At 36.7% G+C, this 25,272-nt stretch overlaps 1 protein-coding gene across 2 annotated transcripts; it reads left to right on the top strand.

The window, feature by feature from the left end:
• The first annotated feature begins 9,722 nt into the window (after nucleotides 1–9,722).
• On the top strand, nucleotides 9,723–20,764 carry LOC141814883 (uncharacterized). 2 transcript variants are annotated; one of them, XM_074702837.1, is made up of 10 exons: nucleotides 9,723–9,802; nucleotides 9,894–10,095; nucleotides 12,316–12,441; nucleotides 12,570–12,725; nucleotides 13,638–13,767; nucleotides 14,309–14,350; nucleotides 14,567–14,878; nucleotides 15,022–15,073; nucleotides 16,378–16,455; nucleotides 20,573–20,764. In XM_074702837.1, the coding sequence occupies exons 1-10, from the start codon at nucleotides 9,738–9,740 to the stop codon at nucleotides 20,634–20,636; spliced, it is 1,227 nt and encodes a 408-aa protein (XP_074558938.1). In that variant the 5' UTR covers nucleotides 9,723–9,737; the 3' UTR covers nucleotides 20,637–20,764. The 2 variants fall into 2 exon arrangements, with proteins under 2 accessions (XP_074558938.1, XP_074558937.1); XM_074702836.1 differs by having other exon boundaries at nucleotides 14,564–14,878.
• Nucleotides 20,765–25,272: the final 4,508 nt, after the last annotated feature.

The raw sequence follows: 25,272 nt of genomic DNA, 5'->3' as shown, positions 1-25,272 counted from the left end.
GAGCTACCGAGACGATACTGGCCGACATGAGACGACTGAGATAGTCGAGATGAGGTTAGACGACCGAAACGAGACTAACAGGGCATCAAATATATATATATATATATATATATATATATATATATATATATATAGAGAGAGAGAGAGAGAGAGAGAGAGAGAGAGAGAGAGAAATGATATCCCGCGCGACGGAAAATCCCGACTCCCGTACGCGACCGCCCGACCTCCCGCCGTTCATCGCCGCCGTTCTTCGCCGTCCGGTCACCGCCGGCCACCATCCCGGGCTCGTTGGAAGCGCAACTCGACGGCGCACACATCGGCACCGGATTTCGGCCGGATTGGGCCGAATCCGGCCGGAACTCTAGCCGAAACACAGCAGACGCCCTGTTCGTCGATTTCGCCGGAATCCGGCCGGATTCCGGCCGAATCGGGGCCGGACTCCGGCATCCACCGGACCGCCGGTGAGTTGCGGTTCCAACGGGTCCGGTCCGGCGGCAATCGGTGGTCGGACGGTGATGAACGGACGCCGGGAATCGGCGAACGTCCGAGGAGAAACACTGTGCAATCGCGAGAAATGGACGGCTGAGATCGGATCGCGCACGAGCGCGCAGCGGGCTGTTGCGCAGGATATGAAACTCGTATATATATATATATTGTTAGTATCTAATGGGACATTTGTATAATTAATAAATATATATGATCATCAAATAAATTAAGTCAATTTTGTGATCTAAATTTTATTTAGAATTTGACTTAAGGGCATATTTATTATGAATTATAAATGTGGATACCATTTGTAGTATTTCTAATTTGATGAGGGGCCAAATTAGAAATATGTCAATCCTTATAAGGAGTTATGGTCCCCAAAAGGCAGAGCGACAGAATTGTTTAGCTGAATCCCCATCGTCAGAGAAACCTAAGGAAACCTAAGGAACTCTGCACCTTTTGGAAGATCATTCTCGGCTGCTAGTGATGGATTCCGGTACGCTTTTCGAATTTTTCCTTCTTGTTGTTTCTTAAGAATTGGATAGACGATGCATGTGTTGAGATCTCGACATTAGGAAAATTACAAAATTCCAACAATTGGTATCAGAGCGAGATTTATCTCAGTTCTTAAGAAATTCTACTATACTGTTCGGTTTTCTTTCTGGTTTTCATGATTTCTCTGCCCGAACACGGATTTTCCTCGATTTCTCTGCGTGTTTGGCTGACGACGAACACGACAGCACACCGGCACTGTCTGTGTGCGAGAGATCCCTGTGACGCCGGCGAAGTAAGAAACGGCGGCCTGGTGCAGGCGCCGGGAAGGCAAGCGCCGGTGGCAGGCGAACTGCAGCGCGCAGGTGGGCGAAACTGTAGTGCACGGTGTGTAGGTTAGGGCAAGGAAACGTGGTTTTTTTTATTAAGTTAATTTTAAAAAACCACCACAAAGTGCATGCATCGGTTTTGGCAACGTGGTTTTCTTAATAACGTTATTAATTTACTTAATAACGATGTGGAGTCGTCGTCGCCAGTTTTCAAAGGACATTTTCTGTTTTTGGCAACGTGCTTAATAATGTTATTAATTAACTTAATAACTAAATGCATGTTATTAAGTTAATAATAATAATAAAAAAAAAGAACTTGCGTGAATAAACAGACGTGCATGATTAAACAGACGTGCATGTAATCCATTCAATTTAATTAAATTATTTTGATAAAATAATTTAATTAACTTATTTTATAATATAGATTTAAATTTTAAATGGATTATATGGGTTTCATTAATATTGAGATATTATTATAGTATGCCGTAAGGTGTAAATGTATTATTTACATTGGAAAATATATATATATTTTTCTTTCACAGCAGTGAATTACTTAGTTCAGTGTAAAAAGTTCTTCAACTCTTTAACCTTCGTTTTTTTTATCTTGTTCTTTAATTAACATTTAGTTCTTTATTCAAATTAAATAAGTTGAATTATGAAGTTACCAAAGTGACCTCTCTAATTTGGTTTATTTAATTTTGAATTTTGAATGTTTGTAATTATGTATTTCCATGTGATCATTTGCTCGGCCCAAAGGACGGTCAATGATTGACCGAAGTACATAAATTACCTGTGATAGTAAACACGTAACGATTATAAGGATTTCACATGAGAATAGCAAATCAATCCAAAGAGGAATTTGTTATTTGTCGTGCTTTATTGTTAGTGTTTGATTATTACAATAAGGATATTACTAGCAGTTAATTTTACTCTCCAAAGACTTGAAATTAATGGTGCACTAAATATCTTGGATGGGTATGTTAATTATTTTGAACTAGATTGAAAATTAAAGTAGTGTGCATGTTATTTACAGTTTATTTTCTGTTCTCTTTTCAGTTAATGTTGCAAATATCTCTGCCAACTTAAATTCAATACCGGTCCTTAATGGTTCCAACTTTAAGGACTGGAAGGAGAACATTCAGATAGTTCTCGGATGCATGGACATGGACCTTGCGATACGGACGGAGCAACCCCCTACTCCTACGGTAGCTAGCTCTCTTGAAGAGAAAGCTAAATTTGAGAAATGGGAACGCTCTAACCGCATGAGTCTAATGATTATTAAGCGTGCAATTCCGGAGGTGTTCAGGGGTGCAGTATCTAAAGACACCACCAATGCTAAAGATTACCTTGCAGAACTTGAAAAGCGCTTTGCCAAAAGCGATATATATTAGGAATGTCCTCGGATTTGATGACAATATTGTGCACACTAAGGATATATCATTCATTTTAATTATATATATGTCCAGTGGGAGATTGTTAGTATCTAATGGGACATTTGTATAATTAATGAATATATATGATCATCAAATAAATTAAGTCAATTTTGTGATCTAAATTTTATTTGGAATTTGACTTAAGGGCATATTTATTATGAATTATAAATGTGGATACCATTTGTAGTATTTCTAATTTGATGAGGGGCCAAATTAGAAATATGTCAATCCTTATAAGGGGTTATGGTCCCCAAAAGGCAGAGCGACAGAATTGTTTCGCTGGAATCCCCATCGTCAGAGAAACCTAAGGAATTCTGCACCTTTTGGAATATCATTCTCGGCTGCTAGCGATGGATTCCGGTACGCTTCCGAATTTTTCCTTCTTGTTGTTTCTTAAGAATTGGATAGACGATGCATGCGTTGAGATTTCTCGATATTAGGAAAATTGCAAAATTCCAACATATATATATATATATATATAAAGAATAGCTGTCAATAATTTAGATGTGATTAATTAAGGATCGGCAAGACCATAAAATTAAGGAACCTGTTAGTTAAGGATCGACCTTAATTAAGAAGAACATGCCGTTGGACAATTTATTAATTTATCTAATTCTTAATTAGGGAAGCCCTCTGTGAAAGAGTCTGATCAGAGAGAAGATACAAAGCAGAAGTTAATAAAAATGTGTGAGAAGAAATGAAGAATGGTTTATGTGAACTAGTGTGGGTCATAGGGGTTATTAATTCAGGGGATCGATTCTAGTGGATAACTCGTGTCGGGCATCGTGTGGTGAATATGGATTGGTTCGCCCTAGGCCGACTCGATCTGAATCCTTGGCTTAAGCAATCCTAGGATTAATTTTTTTAAGGATCAAGAATAAGTGGCACTAATCAAGATTAAGTGGGACACTTTGGAGACAAAAATATTACACCAATTCATATAGGTCTAATCTCATTCTCCCCTCCTTGCAAACTCGGGCAGTTTGATCCAGATTTTCTCTATGTTCAAGAAATCCAGGGAAGTTCCTAGAGGAAATAACCCAACTAGGTGAACTTATTTCAGAGCGCCCTCAAAACCATGCTGAAGCATCCTCGCAACCTTAGCATGAAAAATGTCTAAATATTCATCCGAACGCAACCACTGCTCTTGGCGTCCCGATAAACGGAGCTCTTCTTCGGCTTTATAGGTAGCTAACTCTTCCTGACCTTTCTTTAGCTCAGCTCGGGCTCCTTCCAAGGTTGACTCTAATCCCCGTTGACCCTCCATGGTATCCTCTTCCTGCCTCTGAAAAATTTTCAAATCCTCAATAACTTGGTGCAACTGAGCATCCCGATCAAGTAGCTGGTCTTGAGCGTGATTAAGGAGAGTCTCTTGTTGCTCCGTTAGAGCAGCCAAATGCATTACTTCTTGTTGGATTTCTTACAGTATCTGCTCTAGGGTCGTATGTGTTAGAACCGATGGAATCAAAATATCTCCACAATGACATGATATTATCCACTTTAGGCCTAAGCCCTCATGGTTTTGTTCTTGAGCTCAACCCAAAAGGCCTCAAAACAATGGAGATATCTTTCATCCTTTTAAACCCATGATCTTTTTCATGTGTTTTAGATGTGGGACTATATTTGCACCCTTGCAATCCAACAATCTCCCCTCAAACAAAGGACCACATACCCCCCTCAAACGGAAAGCCTCCGTTTGATGTTTGAATCCTCGACCCACCAGGATTTTCTGTCCCTCGGTCCACCCGACCCACTAGGACTTCCTACCCCTCGGTTCACCCGACCTACTAGGACTTCCTATCCCTCGGTCCACTCGACATACTAGGACTTCCTGCCTAGTCGCAACTAGAACTTTCTGCCCCTCGGTCCACCCGACCTATATACTAGGACTTTCTGCCTTCCTGCCCCTCGGTCCATCCGATCTACTAGAACTTCCTGCCTAGCCGCAACTAGAACTTTCTGCCCCTCGGCCCACCTAACCTATTAAGACTTCCTGCCCCTCGGTCCGCCCGACCTACTAAGACTTTCTGCTTGGTGTTTGGTTCTCTTGATCTAGATATGGGAGCACCTACTTCCTTTGTTTAAGATTCAACCCACATGGTTAGATCTGGATCATGGCTCTTCTGGCAATTAGTCTGGTGAAGAGCGGCCTCGCTCTGATACCAATTGTTAGAACCGATGGAATCAAAATATCTCTACAATAGCATTATATTATCCACTTTTGGCTTAAGCCCTCATGGTTTTGTTCTTGGACTCAACCCAAAAGACATCATACCAATAGAGATACCTTTCATCCTTTTAAACCCATGATCTTTTCCATGTGTTTTAGATGTGGAACTATATTTGCACTCTTGCAACCCAACAGTATGCTGTTCCTTTGCCTCCCCAAGTTCATCCTGGTAATGAGCCAAGCTAACCTATTGTTCCTCCAATTCCCGCTGACTCTTTAGTAAGTCGGCCCACAATGCCTCTACGTCCCACACTGGTTGTGTCCCACGAGCTTCGTATTCTCTTATCCGTCCCTCCATGGACTGGAACTCTTGGTACAGGCGAGGCAATCTATGGTGCAACCCCAAGTGTTCAGACCACAGCTGTAAGAAATAGGACAGTATTAGATGTAAGCCTCAGTTTTATCCAGTGCACCTCACGCCAGGTGAACCATTCATCATATAACTGTAGAATAGTTGGACACGTAATCCAACCGGGACTTTCTCTCCATCTCTGATCGCGTTCGTATTCAGCCTATCCTAAACTCAATCTAGTCAGTCGACTGGTCCGCTCCTTCGATTAGACTTGCGGGGAGACCCATGTTATGGGTAGTATGATCTGGCCCGCGAAGACCAGTCTTAGATCACGACACATAGACAAAAAAATAGTGACTTGTTTGACACGTGGCACAGGCGAGAGAGACCCAGTCGTCATGATTGACTTGACCGATTGATTGGACTTAATTGAACACATTCGACTCATCCCTATCCGATCACTCACCCATCTACTCGACCACTTGCCTTGACCCATCTTTTTAAACCGCCAAATCTCTCAGACGATCACAATCAAATCCAATCCGTCAGATATTCATACCACCACCACCTCCAATCCATCAGATATTCATACTGCCACCGCCCACTAGCAGTTATGGGGCCTGACAGTCGAAGGTATGATGGTGAGGGGGCATTCCATCTGTAATGATCGCGGATAATCCTGACAGGATATTCTCCATACCCTGACAAAATATCTCCTTGTCAGATAATATTTTCCTTAATGACGGAGAGACAACTCCTCTGATAAAATATATTGCACAGAATATATTTTTTCTTAATTAACGATAAGACAAACGAGTATAATTCTCTCTCCTCTTCGTCTATATAACTATGCACAGGTAAGCAATAGATAATTCTTCTTCTTCTTCTTACTTACCACTTGCTACTTTCCTCCTCCCGGTAACTGACTTGAGCGTCGGAGTGGTCGAGCCAAGGACACCCATGACCTTCCTTCTCACGGTGTTGATGTTTGCAGGTCCCGGAGTTCGTCATTTTCCTCCTCTCCACGATGTCGGCCGTGGTGCTACGTGGCGGATGACGCATTCACTAGGCGATCTCAATCGAAACAACCACTAAGAAAGTTTCTAATTCTAAAATTTATACTAATAAAAAAAATTGGATAAATTTGGTCAACACTACTGTAATATGGTTGACACAAAACTTTTTTTATTAATCAAGTTTTAAACTTGGACACAAAAGTAAAAGGAAGCCACTTGTTATTTTTGTTATCTTAAAGTGCACTTTTTTTAAAAAAAAATATCAAATACGCACTTTATCATATATTTTAGGTAAAATATACTTTTTATTTCAACACGGTGGTAGCAATTATGACTATAATTATTATATAATAGAGTAAAACTACTTCAACCTAATTAAAATTATTAACATAAAATATTATTATATTAAAATATTTTTGATAAAAATTATTTAAATTTATCAAAATCACTTTAATACTATGTAACATAGAAATTATGATCATCATTACTATAGTTATAATTATTATAATAATATTAAAATAAAATTATTTTTGAGATAAATAATAATAATGAGGTACTCTTTTATATATATATATATTTTAAATGAGATGTTCGTTTGATAATAAGGAAAATTATGAGCACCCTTTTAAAATTTTGCCCAATCGTAGTCATTTCCTTCTAACTACTATAAGAATTAACATTATCATCTGCGAGGAGGTAAATCGAAAATCTATAGTTGGCCACGACGAAGGAATGCATTACCTCGACTTTACCAAAATTCAACCCTTATCCACTTCAAAAATTCTACTCCGTCGTAACCAACTTAACTATGCTCTGGAGACATCAAATATCCTTTAGGGGTGCTTGGTTGGAGGTTATCATTAATAACCTTAGTTATTTGTTCAAGGTTATTGATGATAACCTTATTTAATTCAGATTATGATCGATTTTCAAATAATACAACATCACTGTTACATCAACAAATGGATTATAACTTAGGAACATGCACACTTTGGCAACTTAAGGTTTTCTGAGGTTAATAATTTTTTTTTCATGATTATCCTTCAATTTTAAAACTAAATTGGTTGAAATATACCGTGACACCTAATTGAAACAGAATTAATTAATTTAATAAAATTTAATTTTAAATATTTATAAATTTAAAAGAGATAATTTATTTTAAATTTTAAAAAATAAATTTAATGAATTATATTTATTAATTTAATAAATTATTTTATTAAAATAATTATTTTAATGAATTATTTTATTAATATATTTAAATTTATTTTAAATTTAAAAAATAAAATTAAAGAATTATATTTATTAATTTAATGAATTTTTTTATTAAAATAATTATTTTAATGAATTTTTTTATTAAAAATATATAAATTTTATTTTAAATTTAAAAAATTATAAATAAATTATATTTAATTTTTATATATTATCAATTGATTATCATCATTAATATTATTAATTACTCTAAAAATAAATTAAATCAAGAGTAATATAATAAAAATTAAATTAATTATATTTTATTTCTTTCAAATAAATAAATTAAATCAAATAATATTATATTATATTTTATATCTATAACTTTGATTATGTGATTATCTGATAATCATTAAGGTTATGTATGATAAATTAAACTAAATACATCTTTAAAATTTAGAATAAAATTTATTTAATAATATATTACATCGAAAGATTAAATTCTATTAATATAATTAATTTATACTCCAAAATGCACTATAAATAATACGGTACATGTACATGAACACAAATTTTTTAGTCCTTTTACGATGAAAAATAGATCTCTTTAATTTTCAATTTGCATTATATCTTATACATTTTATCTTATCTACGCTCTCATTTATCATACACACATGGACGGATTAAGAAATTAATATTTTTGATGGACTTGAAGTTAATATAATAAATTATGTATATATATATATATATAGAGAACGGCTATCCTGAGCACCCGATTCCTACGCACCCGTGCGCACCGACCGCCGACCTCCACGCGCTTCCGCCGGCCATTCATCGCCGTCCGACCACCGACGACCGCCGGACCGGATCCGTTGGAATCGCGACTCGCCGGCGCACATTCCGGCATCGGATTCCGGTCGGATTGGGCCGGAATCCGGCCGGAATTCCGGCCGAAACCAGGGCAACAGTGCCTGGCACCGCTGTTGGCCGGAATCTGACCGGATTCCGGCCGAATCGGGGCCGGAGACCGGCCGCGGTCGACGCGCCCGGCGCCGGCGCATCGACCGGGGCCGGAGTCCGGCCCCGATTCGGCCGAAATCCGGCCGGATTCCGGCCGAAATCACCGCCAGACACTGGCGGGCGATTTCGGCCGGAATCCGACTGGATTCCGGCCGGAATCCGACTGGATTCCGGCCGAATCGGGGCCGGAATCCGGGCACCCGCCGGACCGCCGGTGAGTTGCGGTTCCAACGGGTCCGGTCCGGCGGCCATCGGTGGTCGGACGGCGATGAACGGGCGGCGGGAAGCGGCGAAGGTCCGAGGAGAAATACTGTGCAAATCGCGATTTTTTAACGGCTCCGGTTTATCGCGCGATGAAATGGACGGTGGAGATGCAGGTGCGCACGGGTGCGTAGGAAGCGGGTGCTCAGATAGCATTTATATATATATATATATATATATATATATATATATATATATATATATATATATATATATATATATATAATTAAAAAATCATTATATTATATCATTGTATTGTTCAGCAAAACAATTAATTTTTTAAAAAAATTTCGATTAAATTAAATTTTATTCGATCGTAATTTATCAAATAAAATCCAAATCAATTTCAATTTGAATCAAAATATTTTTTTATCTTTTGTCGAATTTTGTTTGATCATAATTTAATTTTAAATCAACATCTTCATTTGATTTAATTTATTTATTTTATTAAAAATTTAATACTTAATAAATTTATATAGATACAATTCAGAGTTGTGGATGAATATTTTTCTAAAATGAAAGGCCTAAAAGGTGCAGCCACTTAAGAGCTGAGCTATATAGCACAACATTGCTCTCTTGTATGGCTCTGTCGTATTTGAACACACACCTAAGTTCAATTATTAGTACGTTAAAGTAAATAAAGACGTGGTTAAGGCATAAATCGAGATCTTTAGAGTGATTTATAAATTTTCAATTTACTTTTTAATTGGTTATGAGACCGATCGTGTGAGACTGTTAGAATGATAGATTTTATTTTTTATAGAAGAGATCTTCAAAACGTCTTTACCAATCCTCTATTGGACATGCCCACGTTGGATTGGTATCACCAGGAAGGAAAGGGAAGGAAAGGATAAAGAAATTTATTATATTATTATATTTTAAAAATAAAATATGATTTTGTGTTATTAAGAAAAATTGCTACCTGCCTAATTAAATATCTTAGTCGAAGCTATCCGATCTGCAAGCCAACCGAACGCCTCACCCAAGTCCATGGCGAATAGAGCCGAAAAGCGGCCGCTTCCTCTCGACGAGATTGATCCGCCGAAAGCACAGGCGTAAGTTCCCCCCTCCGTTTCTCCGTCAAATCACTGATTCCAACTCTGATTATATGGTTTTGATCGATTCTGGGTTGGGCGATGATCCCAGGGAGAGGCAGGTTAGATTTCCGAAGGGCAAGAAGGCGAAGCGTGTGGATGGTGACGGAATCCAGGATGGGAACGGTCAGAACAAGATCTGGATCGACCCCGGTCTCGCTGCCAAGGAGCGTTCCAAGCGCCGCAACAAGATGCGAGAAAGCGAAGTCTTGGGTGACCAGGTGGACAGCCGTTCTGGCGAAGTGCAGTACGAGGTAATGATGCCTTTATCGTCATTTAACTAGCCTAAATAGGTTTAAGGGTAAAAGGCATATTTTCCATGCATTCTTCTCTTTTCCTATTGGTTTTGGTGGTAGTAACTTGTAATGTTTGGTCTGCTTTCCTGTTTATATATTGGTGCTGGTGCAAACAATTAGCTCCCGACGTTATTTTGTTGGGAAAAAAATCTTTGGCAAAAATAAGGTTCAATTTTTAGAGGAAAGTGGTTTTCTTGTGCAAGGATCACTCAACTCAGAAGCAGGTGGAATTTGGAACGATGCTATTGGATGGAATGCTCAAGCATTCATACACTTAGGATGCAAATGGTCGAGGGGGATATAACTGGCTTCAAGTTATCCTGTTCTGTTTGTAAATTATCTGGGATAGCCAAGATAATTGGTTGTGATATAACCAACCAAGACAAGTTTTTTTTTTTTGGATTTCTAATATAAACACAAGACAAGTATGAGAATTATATTCTCTATAAGCTGATCAAATACTAAAAGTTTATGTGCATTCTCTGACCATTAGTTTCTCTCATTCTCAACTTTGTAAACAATTTTGTATTTGATTTAGATGACTTATTCCCTTACAACAACTGAATTGTTTAAAATCTTTTTGCCATCAATTGGTCAAGGTAGGAGATTGTGCCTCATTTAAACAGGAAGCTTTTACTCTGGTTTTATCATAATTAGCTAGAATTTAGAAGTACATTTATAGGAACTCCTAGTAATCCTAGTCAAATGTTTTTGTAAGCTTGGACTTTGAAATTCTATGTTCTATTGATATGAAGTCTTACCTAACTCTACATTTAAAATCATTCAAAGGGTGTGAATTATCTGTTTTGCACCTGAAAGAAACATCAAACATCTCTTTTTATGTACCTCAATGTTGAATTTTATCTTATATATAAGTTAGAGATTTTTAAGTATCTAGGTTTGTTTTTGCAAAAGGATGAAAGGGATGATAGAGATATTTTACATAGGATACAAATAGAGCAATTAAAATGGAGAAGGGGTCAGGTGTTTTTTGTGATTGTAAGGTACTTTAAAGTGTAAAGGGAAGTTTTAAACGTCCGTTATATTTGTTATGTTATATGAAGTTGAATGTTGGACTATGAATCGAACACACGAGCGAAATATGAGAGTCACAAAAATGAGAATGTTAAGGTGGATGTACGAAGATATGAGGATTGATATGATAAGAAATGAAAACGTTAGAGAAAGTTGGGATTGTGCTTATTGAGAAAAAAAAATCCAAGAGATGTGTTTAAGACAGTATGTGCATGTACTTAGGAACTAATAAATTTTGAGTTACATGATATGAGACCATAACAAATATACACATCAATCGAGAAAGAGGGAGACCAAAGAAGATTTGGTTAGCAAAGATAAAATAGGATAAAATTCATTTAAATATAGATAATGGTATAGCAAAGGATCGAGCCCAATGACGTAGTAAGATCCATATAGGCAACCCACTTAGTGACATAAAGGATTGGTTGTTGTTGTTGTTGTATTCACATGCCATCTTCTTTGACTTCCATTTGGCGTTTTCTATTACCATTTTTGTTCTAATGCTATCTATGTTGTTAGAAAGGAATCTTATCATAATAATGCTTTTGCTACTAGATATATGTATTTTTTTTTTGATATTTTCATGATTCATGAGGCATACTAAGTATTTTCATATAAAAATATAGTTCTAAGCTGACATGGCTATATTTGTATATTTGAAAATGTGTTACAAGCTAAGATTAAAAGTTCATTTTGTGTTGCCTGAAATGAGCGACACTTGTCATTCTGGCCAAAAGTCACAGAACCCTCAAGACAATGATTCTAATTCTGTGGAATAGTGTCAAAACTTCTTCCATGAAAGGTTCGTGTGCTGAGATTATTTTCATATAATAATTAGATCATCAATGAAGAGCCTTGCTGCAACTTTGATTCATTTCCACTCAAATGATAAGTGTCCGAGCCACTTATTGTCATCTTTCCTATGCTCCTAGTGAGAATATAATATTTTCTTTGCTTTATTATCAATCCTATCTTTTCTAAAAATACACTTTTTTGTATATTACCTGTTTAAAATTTTGGCCTTTGATCTTCTCATAATGATTCAATATATGCAGTCTTATGTATGGTTTTGTTACTCCCTGGTATTATTCAGTACTATCAATTAATTTCATACTTTGTAAATGTGATTATCTTTGGCAGGATAATACTAACTTTGAGGATGATGGTATTCAAATAGAACCATTCAATTTGAAGCAAGAGAGGGAGGAAGGCTATTTTGATGAAAATGGAAATTTTGTTGAGTATGCTAAACAAAATGAAGTCAAGGTGACACTGCCACTGTTCTCTTCCTTTCTTTTTCCTATTTGTGCCTTCCCCCTGATTTTTTACTCCTTTTTGTCTGAAATATCAGTTATTTGAGATGTTAGCTTGATGTTTGTTTGTTATTGATTTAGGATGCATGGCTAGATAGTGTTGTAGTTGATACCAAGTTGGCAGGAAAATTTAAGCCAAAAGCATCTGCAGAGGAGGAGGCATACGATGATCTGTCTTCAGATGATGTTGGAAAAATAAAAAGGAGAATAGCAAATGCACTTCAACCTGGAGAAACAGTAAGTTCTTTACTAAAATACTTCCTTTATTTGGTTTTATTTTACTGAAGTTCACTGTGATGAATATAAGTTGTAAGCCTGCTGATAGCTTTTCCTTCGAAGTCTTAAGTTTATGTGTAACTGAACATGTTCATTCCTTTTTTTTTGTGAGCTGTTTGAACTCTATATGCTAAATGTGCATGCAAGGTTTGGTTGTCATTTTGAATGATCAGCCTGTGTTATGTAGGAAGTCCAGAAGGCAAACTCTGCCATGTTGTTGGTTTACCTATTTCAGCTATTAATTACAATTAATATATAATTTCTTATATTCTAGTGCTTATGCAATCTGGGTTTTACACTTGGTCATATCTTTAGATTAAAAGTTGCCTGTAGTTAAAGTCTCCTTCTCCCATTTACTTTTCAGTTCTCTTTTGCTAAATATTATAGGAAACTCCTGCTATTATCAATTGTATTTCCCTGATGACTGAGTTGTGATTCTTCAATGCTTACCTCTTATATGGTTCAGTGTTTCTAGCTATCTTTTGTAAATCTGTTTGCTTGAATTAATACACAGTAATTATATGCTGTATGTATTATTGGAGAGATTTCTTCTGATTAAACACTGTCTCTCACTTGTTGTTCTGAAGTCCTGAAGGTGAATGCTTAGCAAATGTGATAGTTTGGGACGTTGGTTCCATGGAAGTTAGTCAAGGTATCTGAATGTGGTTAGCTGGTGTCCACTATAGCAAATAGGGGCAAATCATGTTGGCAAAATACCTTTTAGATTCTTATAAATTTCAGTATAGCAACTAGTTAATCCTCAGAATCATTTTATTGCACTGTTTTTTATTCAAAATCTATGATTGCACTGTTTTGCAGAATAACTAGTTAAACACTCCTTTATTTTATTCTAATTTATACTTCCTATGGCAGATAATTCAAGCTCTAAAAAGGCTGAAAGGCTCTTCAACCGATAAGAAAGCAAAGATGTTGGAGACTTCAAAATGGATTTTTGATCAACTCACTGAAGATGCCATGAAATTGATGGAGAATGGAGAGTACAGTTGAGTGCAAACATTATATATTTTTCTGGTGTACAGCTTAGCTCAAGAGTAGTTGTAGTTTTGCAACCATGGCTTGTGCTGGTCCATTTCTGACTACTTGGCTACTTGGCATGCATAGTTGCATACTATGATGATCCGCATAGTGACATGATGGCTAGTCATTTACTACATCTTCCATGCATTGATTTGGTTCATGTTGTTACTCCTTTTATATTATAGATTTCTACATTTACTGACCCATTTGAATGGGTTTGATGGTCCTCTAGTTAGATTTTGTTTGGCTAATATGCACCAAGCATGATTTTTGTGATCTTTTGAGAGGATATATTTTATTTAAATAAATGTTATTAATAAATTAGATAAATAATTTGACCTTGTAGACAACTTAAAATTATTGTGTTATTGTTTAAATTCAATTATTTCCTTTTTCTTTTGAGAGTTTCTTGACTGGAAGTCTGATTACTTTTATTATTTAATAAGATAGTCAGATGCTCTGCCAGGTATATTTATATTAACCAAATTTGTTGATTTGTACTTTAGATGTTTACTATGAAGATCAGGAGACATTTGTTCGGGAGGCAGGTTAGTGTGCTGCATATATCAATATTCAATTCTAACCTTGCATATTTACTATGCTACGCTATTTCTGATATCATATAGATATGTTATTGAGATCTCTGATCTCTTTGTTTTTCTGGATGTGTATGTTCCATTGAGGACAACTAAAAAATAACTTTGTTTCACAAATGAAGCAATTGTTGGTTGCATTGTAAATATTTCTTATAACTTTTGCAGAAGGATATGAGCGTTTAGCTCGTGCAAAGTCATACAAATCAAATAGTACAACACATGCTGAACCAACTGATGGAGAAGATATATTTTCTGATGATGTTCAGCATAGAGAACAAGTATCATCTATATGGGACATTCGTCCAGGAACTTCAGCAGTTACAGATTCTGCTCAACAAGCATCACCAAGTGATGGTGGTGATCAGTTTGACATGTTTGGGGATGATGATGATACTATCAATGCAAATCCACCCATCCCAAGTGCTGCCAGCTCTGCTTCAGATTTTCAACAAGATGATCAACCTACATCAAAAACCTTAGGTTCTTCCGAAGACTTGGACTCTGGACGAATTTCTCTTTATTCTTTTGGTTGAAACAAATCAAAAGAATCTTGTACCTTTATTAGCTAGCCATGTTCCCAAAATATTATATGCAAATGATTCTCTTTATTCATCACCTTGCAGATGTCAGTCATGGAGGGGCTGAAAATGATTATTTATATGATGAATCATCAGGGTAAGGAATCCAACCATTTTTCCATGAAACAAGGAGTTTTCACATCTTAATTTTCAATCCATATAATAGCTAACTTATCCATTGAAGTTGTTGAGATCTTTTGGTTCTTACTTAGATCATTGAGTTACTAGTTCTGTTTTATTTAAACATTTATAATTATCTTGTTTTCTCTCATCTTTTATTATATATAATAAAATAATGCAAATGTTTTGATAAGCTGATCATACTCTTTCTTGTCCAGTTCTCGCCCTTCTCCTTGCTTCTCTTCCTTTTCTTTCTGCTCTCTCAATCCAATCTCTTTCTTCTCCACACCCTGGCTCTTCCTTCCTACTTCCTGGTTCCTTATATTCCTACTTCCTGGCTTTCTGGTTGAAGTGGAATTGCTTTGCTTCTTACTTGATTCTCTTTCTTTCATGATCAACTTAATCTTCCCTTGTTAACCAAGGACCTGAACTTTAGACACAATTGTTACTATATTAATACTGCACCAAAGAAGTCCTTTCTAGCTAATAATGGTGTTTACTGTCTACCTTGATATATTTTCATGCTTATTTGTGAAAATATTATTTATCTTTCATGCTCATTGTCCTGTTTATGGCTTCTGCACAAATGAGGCTTTGACTTGAAGTCTTAAACAAGCTAGGTTATGGGTTATGTTAATCTTTAAGTGTAGTGCCTGAAATAGGTTTAATTTGGTTAATAGAAACAGGTTGAAGTTGCTTTTCAATCTCATTTATTTTGGTTGAAATAAAAATTTTCATTTAATAAACCAAATATCAATCATGCATTTCTTATTGGCGTCAATATATACAATTGTGGTAGGTAAAATTGCAGTTTTGTTCTCCACTTTCAAATTTGATTATGGTTGAGAATATTTTGTTGACTATATTTAATATCTATTGACTTGATTTGTCCATGCTTTATTCTGTTCTCCACTTCCAAATTCTGGCTGATTATATTGGTCATGGTTGAGAAGATTTTGGTGACTGTATTTAATCTCCATTGACCTGATTTTAGCATGTCTATTTACATATTGAATGTTACAAGAATATATTCAACCACATTTTTTTTTGATTTTTGATTCTCTTTCATCATTACCTTCATTGGTTCATTCCTCTAATATCCAACCTTGACCTTCTGATACCTTTGTTACTTTGAAGTGGCCTTGTTTCAGTATGCATATACTTTGGTGAGAATCTTATTTTACAACTTTTAATTTGCTTGTTTCTTTGCAGTTACTACTACAGTACACATACTTTTGTGAGACTCTTGGTTTACTACTCTATTTTCTTGTTTCCTTGCAGTTACTACTACAGTAACAGCTTTGGCTATTATTATGACCCAACCTCGGGAATGTACTGTTCTGCTGCGACAGGGACATGGTAATTTTACCTCTTTCATGTGATGCAGTTAATTATCTTGGTCTTCTGATATATATGAGTTTCTTCTGATAGTATTAGTTGTATCCAGTGACAAAAAATTCTGTTGGTTAATTGTTCATCCCCTGATAGTAAAAATGCATTGGGATTTCAACTGAATCCAATCTGAATCTGATTTGCGCCTGGCTCAAGCCTACAGAGACAATAAATTGATTTCCACCTAACTGTGATTTTAAGTAGCAAACTAAACACCTGATTAAACCTAAAATTAAAATAACACCACTAGCTCTTAAAAGACTTGTTTCAGTCAGGAAATCTCAAATTTAATTCCAATAAAATCTAATAATCCCTAAATATATCTTAGTGAATGTTATGAGTATAACAAAGAGTCTACTTAAAGTTGAACTGCATGGTTTGAGATCAGCAAGCACAGGCTCCAAACTGAGGGGGGCTTCAGGGTATGTTGAGAATCCCTTCTTGCACATTAGTCAGATTGGAGTGGTGGCTGATGCTTGCATCACAGGAGGAAAGTGAGGGAGATGTCAACGTTGCAAGTAGTGGAGAGGATGGTGGCATCGCACTAGGGTTTTCTCCAGCTCTTGAGACAACAAAGAGGAGAGGTGCAATAAGGATCAGGAGATCCTGCACTCACTGGCGCAGGAGGAGCAGCAGCCATGTGATGATGATGCGGCACTGCAGGGTGAGAGAAATTTTGTTCTAGAGGAAGATAATTGTTTGTTGTTGGTGTCAGCGTGAAGGTGGAATTGTGGCTTGGATTAAAGCATTGTTCTATGCCAGTCAATATGGGTGAAACTTCTTGTTTAGCTCGCCCATCGGCACATGGAAGAACTTTGAGATGACGCCTAGAGTTTGACTTCTTGCGGCCATGGAGATGACCTTCATGCAAAATTATTGACCTTAGGTGAAACCAGTGATCTTTGCATGAGACGATGAGGACTTCTATGCGGTCCCAAGATAGCGATGGACTTCAATCATGGTTCATGATGATGACAAAATTGCTGACCTCGGGCGAAATCAATGATCTTTGTGCAAGATTCATGAGACAATTATAGTTTCCACATGGTTCCGATACTGAGATGGCTTTGCTCACAGTTTGCAATCACAGCAAAGGCTTCTTTAATGTCCCAGGATAATGACAAAGGCTTTGCTCATGGTCCGTGATAGCAACACAATTTTGGTGGTGTATGTGATGCCTCTGCTCATTGTTCTCTTCTTCCTTGTCTCCTCTTTCCCTCTTTTCCTTTTTTGTTTGTTTGGCACATTAATTGGCATTGACACCCACCACGCTTAACACACTTGATGTGTTTTGTGTTTTCAGTCCTACTCAGCTCAAAAATTTTAGCTTTAATTTATGATGTTGCACGCATGTGGAGAAGACCAAGGGAGAGTGGACAAGAATAATGGAAACTAGCAAATCAACCATCTGTTTGTGGCTACAAATTCTTCATTGTTGTTGCGTGAGGGAGAGTTGCTTGCATGTGGGGAAGAACACATGAAGGAGATTTGTAACTTGCGATCACTGCATGGGATGTCTTATGAGCATGTGCTAAGCAGGATTATGGCATGTGCCTGGTCCATCGCTCTTGGGAAGGCAACAACTGGCTATCATGTGAGGTTGCATGGCTGTAGGTGGTCTTCACTAGCTGAGGAAGAAGTTGGAGTGTCACTTGTGCGACTGAGGATGAGCACCATAATGGAGGTGATGCTCCGTGTGCTTTGTGTGGATAGGAGAGGTTGGAGAAAGACCAATAAGGGGAAGCCAACATGGTCTCCCCCTAAGAAGAGTGTCTTTTTTGGAAGATCCTTAACCTAATATAGACCCTATAAGGGGGCTCTAATACAACAACAATCAAACTTTATCCCACTAATGGGTTCGGCTATATGGATTCTTCTACGCTATTTGGTATTATCCCTTATTATGTCATCATTTATATTTAAATAAATTTTATTTTATTATATTATTGTTAACCAAGTCTTTTTTGGTCTTTCTTTTCCACATTTGATATGCATATTTGTTATAGTACATCACCTAACTGGATCATTTATTGGTCGTTTAAGCACAATATCGTATCATCTTAAATGTGTTTCTCGGAGTTTTCCTTCAATAGATGCAATCTCGACTCTCTCTAGTACTTTTATTTTTTATCATGTTCATCCTTGTATGCTCATATATCCACCTTAACATCTTCATCTCTATAATTCTCATTTTCTGCTCATGTGCTCGAGTTATAGCCCAACATTCAACTTCATATAACATAGTAGGCCTAATCATCATTTTGTAAAATTTTCCTTTAAGTCTTTGGGATATTTTACGATCACAAAGAACATCTAATAGTTTTCTCTATTTCAATTATCCCGCTTGTATTCTATGTAAAACATTAAATTCTTTTATCCTTTTGCAAAAAATGATACTAAATACTTAAAACTCATAGTTACAGACAACTCATCATTTCCTATCTTAATAATTATCTTATTACGTCAAATATTACTAAACTTAAATTTAATATATTCTGTCTTTACCATACTAAGTTTAAAATATTTCACTTCAAGCTTTTTCCGTCAAGATTCGAGTTAGCATTTATTGTTACTTGTCTCATCTACCAAAACAATATCATATGCAAACATGTATCTTGGATATGTCCAATGTCCATGATTAGTGTAAAAAGATGACGACTTAGAGTTGATCTTTGATGTAACTCTATCTTTATGAGAAATGCTTCAGATAATCCGTCTGAAGTCTTCACTTTTATCATTACATCCTCATATATATTCTAAATTAGTTCAACATACGTTATGCTAATACCTCTCTTTTCTAGAATTAATATCTCTCTTTTCTAGAATTCTCCATATAATTTCCCTTGGGACTCTATCATAAGTTTTTCCTAGGTCGACGAATACCATATATAAGTCTTACTTTTGTTCCCAATACTTTCCAATTAGTTGCCTGAAAAGATATATAATTTCTATTGTCGACCTTTCAAGCATAAATCCAAATTGTATTTTCATTAATGAGATAACCATTGCTTAGATATGTATATATAATGGTGATGAAACCCAAATCTTGAGGTGCCAATGTGAACTAAATCAACTGCCCTTGATACCTAATAGCTATATTTTTAATAAGGACCATTGGGTTAGAAAGCCTTCGCATAATTCACCATTGTGGCCGCATAGACTTATGCAGTGAATAACTACATGGATTTGCTTGTAGTTGTATAAGGGTTATGCATGCTAAACAAACCTCTAGCTTTTTAAAATTTTGATTTGGACTGTTATTTTTAGTTGCAATTTTCAATTAGATAATAGTAGTCAAGTTTGGGTGCACTTCCCATATTGTATAAGTTTTTGCACAGAAAATGATGCAGATAGTTTACTTCCATAGCTACTTAATTGTGTATATCTTCTTTCCCTGCTACACTTCAATTTTATTGAGTCGGTGAACAAAATTGATGTTAGTCTCAACAGCCAGTTGGAAAGTTAAATAAACACTTGATTTTAATAGGATTTTACAACTGATCTGTACTATTGTGCAAATGCTTTCATTCATGGGCTAAATATAGTTTGATATGTGGCTGTTTCTACATCCCCATCATCTTTACATAGATACCTTACTCGCAATAAAATTAACAAAAAATGTAATCTTATTTTGCTTTCCATGAAATATTGAACATATTCTAATAGTTTGTCATTTTTTCTCCTGAGTCATTATCACTAACTTGATCAAGTAATCTATGGAGCATGGTGTCATAGACCATAACAAGAAATGATTACCTGAGTAGCTGGTTGTCAGGAATCAAGATTTTCAAATTGTTTTTTAGTTAGTGCTTCTTTAGCAGAATATTAGAGATCAATCCTCCCATGTTCCCTAACCAAACAAGAGTCTTTTTTTTGTCATTTGTGACTAGTTCCTTGCAATGATTCCCAAGTTAACTCTTACTGGGGGTTATTTTCCCCTCAGCATCCTTGTTTTGATCCTTGAGTCACTGTTCTTGTTCACCACAAATTATTCTAGCATAGTAGTTAATAACTTTGCACCAAAATCTTGATTTTTTTTTTATCATGACCTTATTATTAGATTTTGACTTCTCAACTTATCCAGGTACACATATGACGAGCAAAATGGCACCTACACAGAAATACAAAGTTCAACAACAGGAAGCTGAAGACGTCCCATCCTTAGACGGATCAAAAGGGTGTAAATCTAACTACCTAAGCCTTGCTTGCGGAACTTCAACTGTGGTAAATCCACTATATACATCGTCTCAGTTTTTCATCATTATTTGTTCTAGATCAGAGATAAAATTAAATCTAGTTGTATGTGGGCCATTATTAACCATGTAGAACAGCAGTCGATGACATTTAGGGATGATGGACATGCTTTGGTTTGTATCAACTGGTGTTGCAGTGTTGAACATGTGCTGTGATCTTTATTTTTTTTGTTGCCATGGATGTCAAAGAAATCATGCGAAGGAAAACTTAGTTACTGATCATAATCTTCTCTTCACCGCACTCCTGTTTTGCTCCTTTGGTTCCTGTAAAGCTTGGGTCAGTTGATTTAGGCAAGGGAAAACTATTTTATTGGATTTTGAAATAGATCATAAATATTTGTTACTAAAGAGGGTATCTGAAGATCTATTTTTTGTTGATTCTCAGCATAGCCTAGCACTTGTGAGAACATTACGAGATGGAAGAGGTTGCACTTATCTTTGATTTCAGGCTGATTGCCTTCAAACACTTTGAATATCAACTGCAACCCCTTTGAATTATAGACTGTTTTATTCATTAGCATCTCATGTTCATCATTCATGTATCTAAAACTATCATCGTGATCTTACGACAAATAGTTAAAGAACCATTGCAAATTACAGTTATGTTGTTGATATTGCTGCATGAGTTAAAAGAAGAGAAAAAAAAGATGAACAATACTTCAGCTTTTGCCGTGTGCTGTTGCCTATTTGCTTGTGCAATAGTACATAAGAAAACATCTATAGCCATTCTTGCACTGGTTGGCCTATAAATACTTGTTTATTCAATTATGCAATACCATCAACTGTCATAATGCTCGCAATTATTGAAAAAAAAATCAACTTAATTGTAATGCTGCAAATTGGACGGCTTTCCAGAGTCACAGAAGTGAAGAGAGGGCCCATGCCATTGACGGACTGTAACATGGAGATCACATCGATTCCAATTTCTAATACATGTCACATCATTGGAGACCTTCACTTACTGTGATATTTCTTATCATATGGATTCTCCGAGTCCCAAACGAAGGAGTTATTGATTTTTTTTATAGTGGAAATGAGTTTCTTATTACTTTTTCCTTTTCCTCTCCGTTATGGCTGGATTTGATTTAGAGTTATCATTGATAATTTTAATTATCTATCTAAATTTATTAATAATAATCTTATTTAATTTAAATTATAATTGATTTTTAAATAATAAAGTATCACTGTCATATCAATAAAATATCAACAAATGAGTTAAAACTCGGAATGCGACTATCTCAGTCTAAGATTTTTTACGATTTCGAAGATTAATAAATTTTTTTTGATGATTATACTTTGATTTTCAAACTGAGCTAATTGAAATGTGTCATGAAACCTAATTAAAATTGAATTAATTAATTTAATAAATTTTAATTTAAATATTTGTAAAATAATTTATTTTAAATTTAAAAAATAAAATTAATGAATTATATTTATTAATTTAATAAATTATTTTATTAAAATAATTATATTAATGAATTATTTTATAAAATATACATATTTATTTTAAATTTTATTTTAAAATTAATGAATTATATTTATTAATTTAATGTATTATTTTATTAAAATAATTATGTTAACGAATTATTTTATTAAAATATATATAAATTTATTTTAAATTTTAAAAAAATATATTTATTTTTTATATGAATTTATTTATCATCATTAATATTATTAATATTATTATTAATTTATTTTATTTTATTTTAAAAATAAATTGAATCAAGGGTAATATAGTAAATGTTAAATTAGTTATGTTTTATTCTCTCCAAATAAATAAGTTAAACCAAACAACATTAGATTATATTTTATACTATATAATCTTGGTTATGTGATTATCGGATAATTACATAAACAAAGTTATGCCTGATAAATTGAACCAAACGCTTATTATATTTTATTTTCTTGGATTAGTCTTGTGTCTCACCAATTAGGCTTATGATCTTAGTGATTGTTTACAAGATTTGACCGTTATCGACTCATCCATATCTAACATGTGCACATGAGCTTTTGCTTCAATGACTAGTGCTTCAATGACTAGTTCAATCAATTGTGTTGTAGATCTTAATTTTTTTATAAATCCAGGTGTTTAAGTTTCGCCTGACTAATTTTGGAGAATAGATCTTATGCTCTTTTTTCTTTTCTTTTTCTTCTGCAAAAGGTAGAATCCGTCACCCCAGCGGTCCTATACGGTCGGCCCCACGACAAATCTTATGCTCTTTGTTTTTTGTTAAAGTGGTCTTTAAGTATATCATCCCAAACTAATTAATGATCTGTGTGTGTGAAAAATAATGATGATAATATCATATATAGTAGATATACAAGATCAAAATTAACCAAAAGAAAAGAGCAAGTTAGAATAATGAAAACTTAAGAACATGCTTTGTGTTCTCAGGCGACATACCTAGTATCAATCGCTTGAGAAGTCCTATAATAACCCCTTATATTAAACTCTCAAGCATCAAAACAAACAAACAAAAATATTGTTCCGACTCCTTATCGACGACAGCTGAATCACCAGACAAGGGGGAGGCCGCGTCACCCGATGTTTCCACAGTGGAGGAGAAAGGACCTGCAACGGGGGGCACTGAACGCACGGATTAGCGGGGCGCCGGGGGATCCCGGCGTGGCCACTCCGACGCTCAAGTCAGATCGAGGAAAAATGCGAGTGTATTCTCCGGATTCAAGATGGGCGAAATGTCATACCTGAGAGGTTTATATAGGGCGAGGGGAGGCGCTGCCTTCGGATCTGTGCTCTTGTTATTGGAGGAGACAGCGGAATTACTGTGTCACGTGTGTGACAGATTCCCAAGATCGGACGGTTTGTCCGTGTGACTTATCCTTTATGAAGGGATGTGATCTGGCGGGGCCAGGTAAAGAGACTTGGTGTACACCTCGCCTCTTGTAGATAGAACATTGGGAGGAAGAGGCACATCGATCCGTTGGTATCGTCTCTGCGTCAAGAGTGGCTGGTATGGACGGTTGAGATGCGTGGATACAAGGTGCTCTCAACTGCGTTGATACGGGATGCTTGGTCCGTCCCGAGCTTATTACCTATTTCGTTGTTGAAGGGACCAATCCGGGATCCTTACCCTAAGGTAGGCACCTGATGCGGCGACCATGCCATGAGGTCGGCTTATGATATCGAGACCAAATCGTGAGGTCAGCGAGAGTGGTAGGATATTGGATATCGAGGTTTGGAGGAGTTCGGCTGGAATAGTGATCTACATTCTGGCCTGTCAGGTAGGTAGGCGGGGGAATGTTGTGCCTACTTAGGCTTGCCGAATGCCACTAGCGAAGATATACGATCCCTCAGCAAGGTCGGTTTGTAGAGTATGCGTAGAGCGTTAACCCCAGCTGTAGGGGGGCGCATGTGAGATGTTGAGGTATGTGCCGACCTCGAGGCTAGGTGGGCCCAGGGTAGTTCGTATCCTGGGAATAGGACTTCTTAGCCGTGGTGCTGGGGAGGTGACTCCCCTGTCTAGGATCTGAGTTTACTTTACCTTCCTCTCCTCCTAGGAGGATCAGCTTCTCCTTATTGGATGCCTCGTCCTCTTACGTGTCTTCTGAGGGACCCCTTTTATCCTACGCGTTTGCCCACGTCATTCCATCCGGATCACAAGCCTCCCGACCTAGTTTAGTCGAAGGAGACGTAGTTCGACTGACTGAACCTGAGTTTGATTCACTTCGCCTCTCTGCCTATCGGATCCTGATCCGCCACCATTATTGCGTTCGTTTAATCTCTTTCGTTAATCTCGGCCTCCGGCGATCTGGATTGTCCACCGTTCATTTCGGTGATTGCCTTGGTTTATTTATCAACGGTCCTGATTGTTCGACCGTTCGACTTAAACCCCCCGCGCTTCGTCGTCTTCCTCGCTCGCCGCTTCGAACCCTACCTCCCGCGTGTTCTCGTGCTCCGATTTCCTTCCGCTCTTGTTCGCGTTCCTTCTGCCCTCACGCTTTCCGCGTCCTCGACCGTGTTTGCTCATTTTCGTAAGTCTGTCCTCTAGCCTCTTTGTGCTTGCGTTTGTTTCTTCTTGTCAACGAACTCTAGGGTTTCGGCTTTTCTTCTACCGCTCTGTTTCTTTCCTTCCTCCTTGCCTTCCGGGGTTCCTTTATTACCTTCCTTGGCCCACCTTTACCTTGTTCCTTCGTTCTTATGGAAACCCTAGCTCCTTGGTACGAGACCGAGACTTCTTTGTTGTCCTCTGAGGACGACGTGGTGTTTTTGCGAGACCAGTATGGTATTCCTGCCGACCATAAGATTAGGGTACCTTCTTCTCTTCAGCGACCGCATGAACCTCTTCCTGGTTATGTTACCTTCTTCCAGGGGCAATTGGAGGCAGGTTTGCGGTTTCCCATTCCTTGCCTCCTCCAAGATTTAGCCACTTACTTCTGCTTTTCCCTTTCTCAATTGGCTCCTAACTCTTATCGTCTGCTTTGTGGTGCCATTATCATTTTCCAGATTTACAAAGTCCCTTTTGATTCCCAAACTCTTCACCAGTTCTTGTGCCCTAAAAAGAGCACTGAC

This window comes from Curcuma longa, chromosome 21 (assembly GCF_044706935.1).
Source record: "Curcuma longa cultivar G26 ecotype Majalengka, Jawa Barat chromosome 21, ITB_CL_G26_1.1, whole genome shotgun sequence".
Taxonomy (NCBI): domain Eukaryota; kingdom Viridiplantae; phylum Streptophyta; class Magnoliopsida; order Zingiberales; family Zingiberaceae; genus Curcuma; species Curcuma longa.
This window is presented reverse-complemented; position numbering and strand designations above follow the sequence as displayed.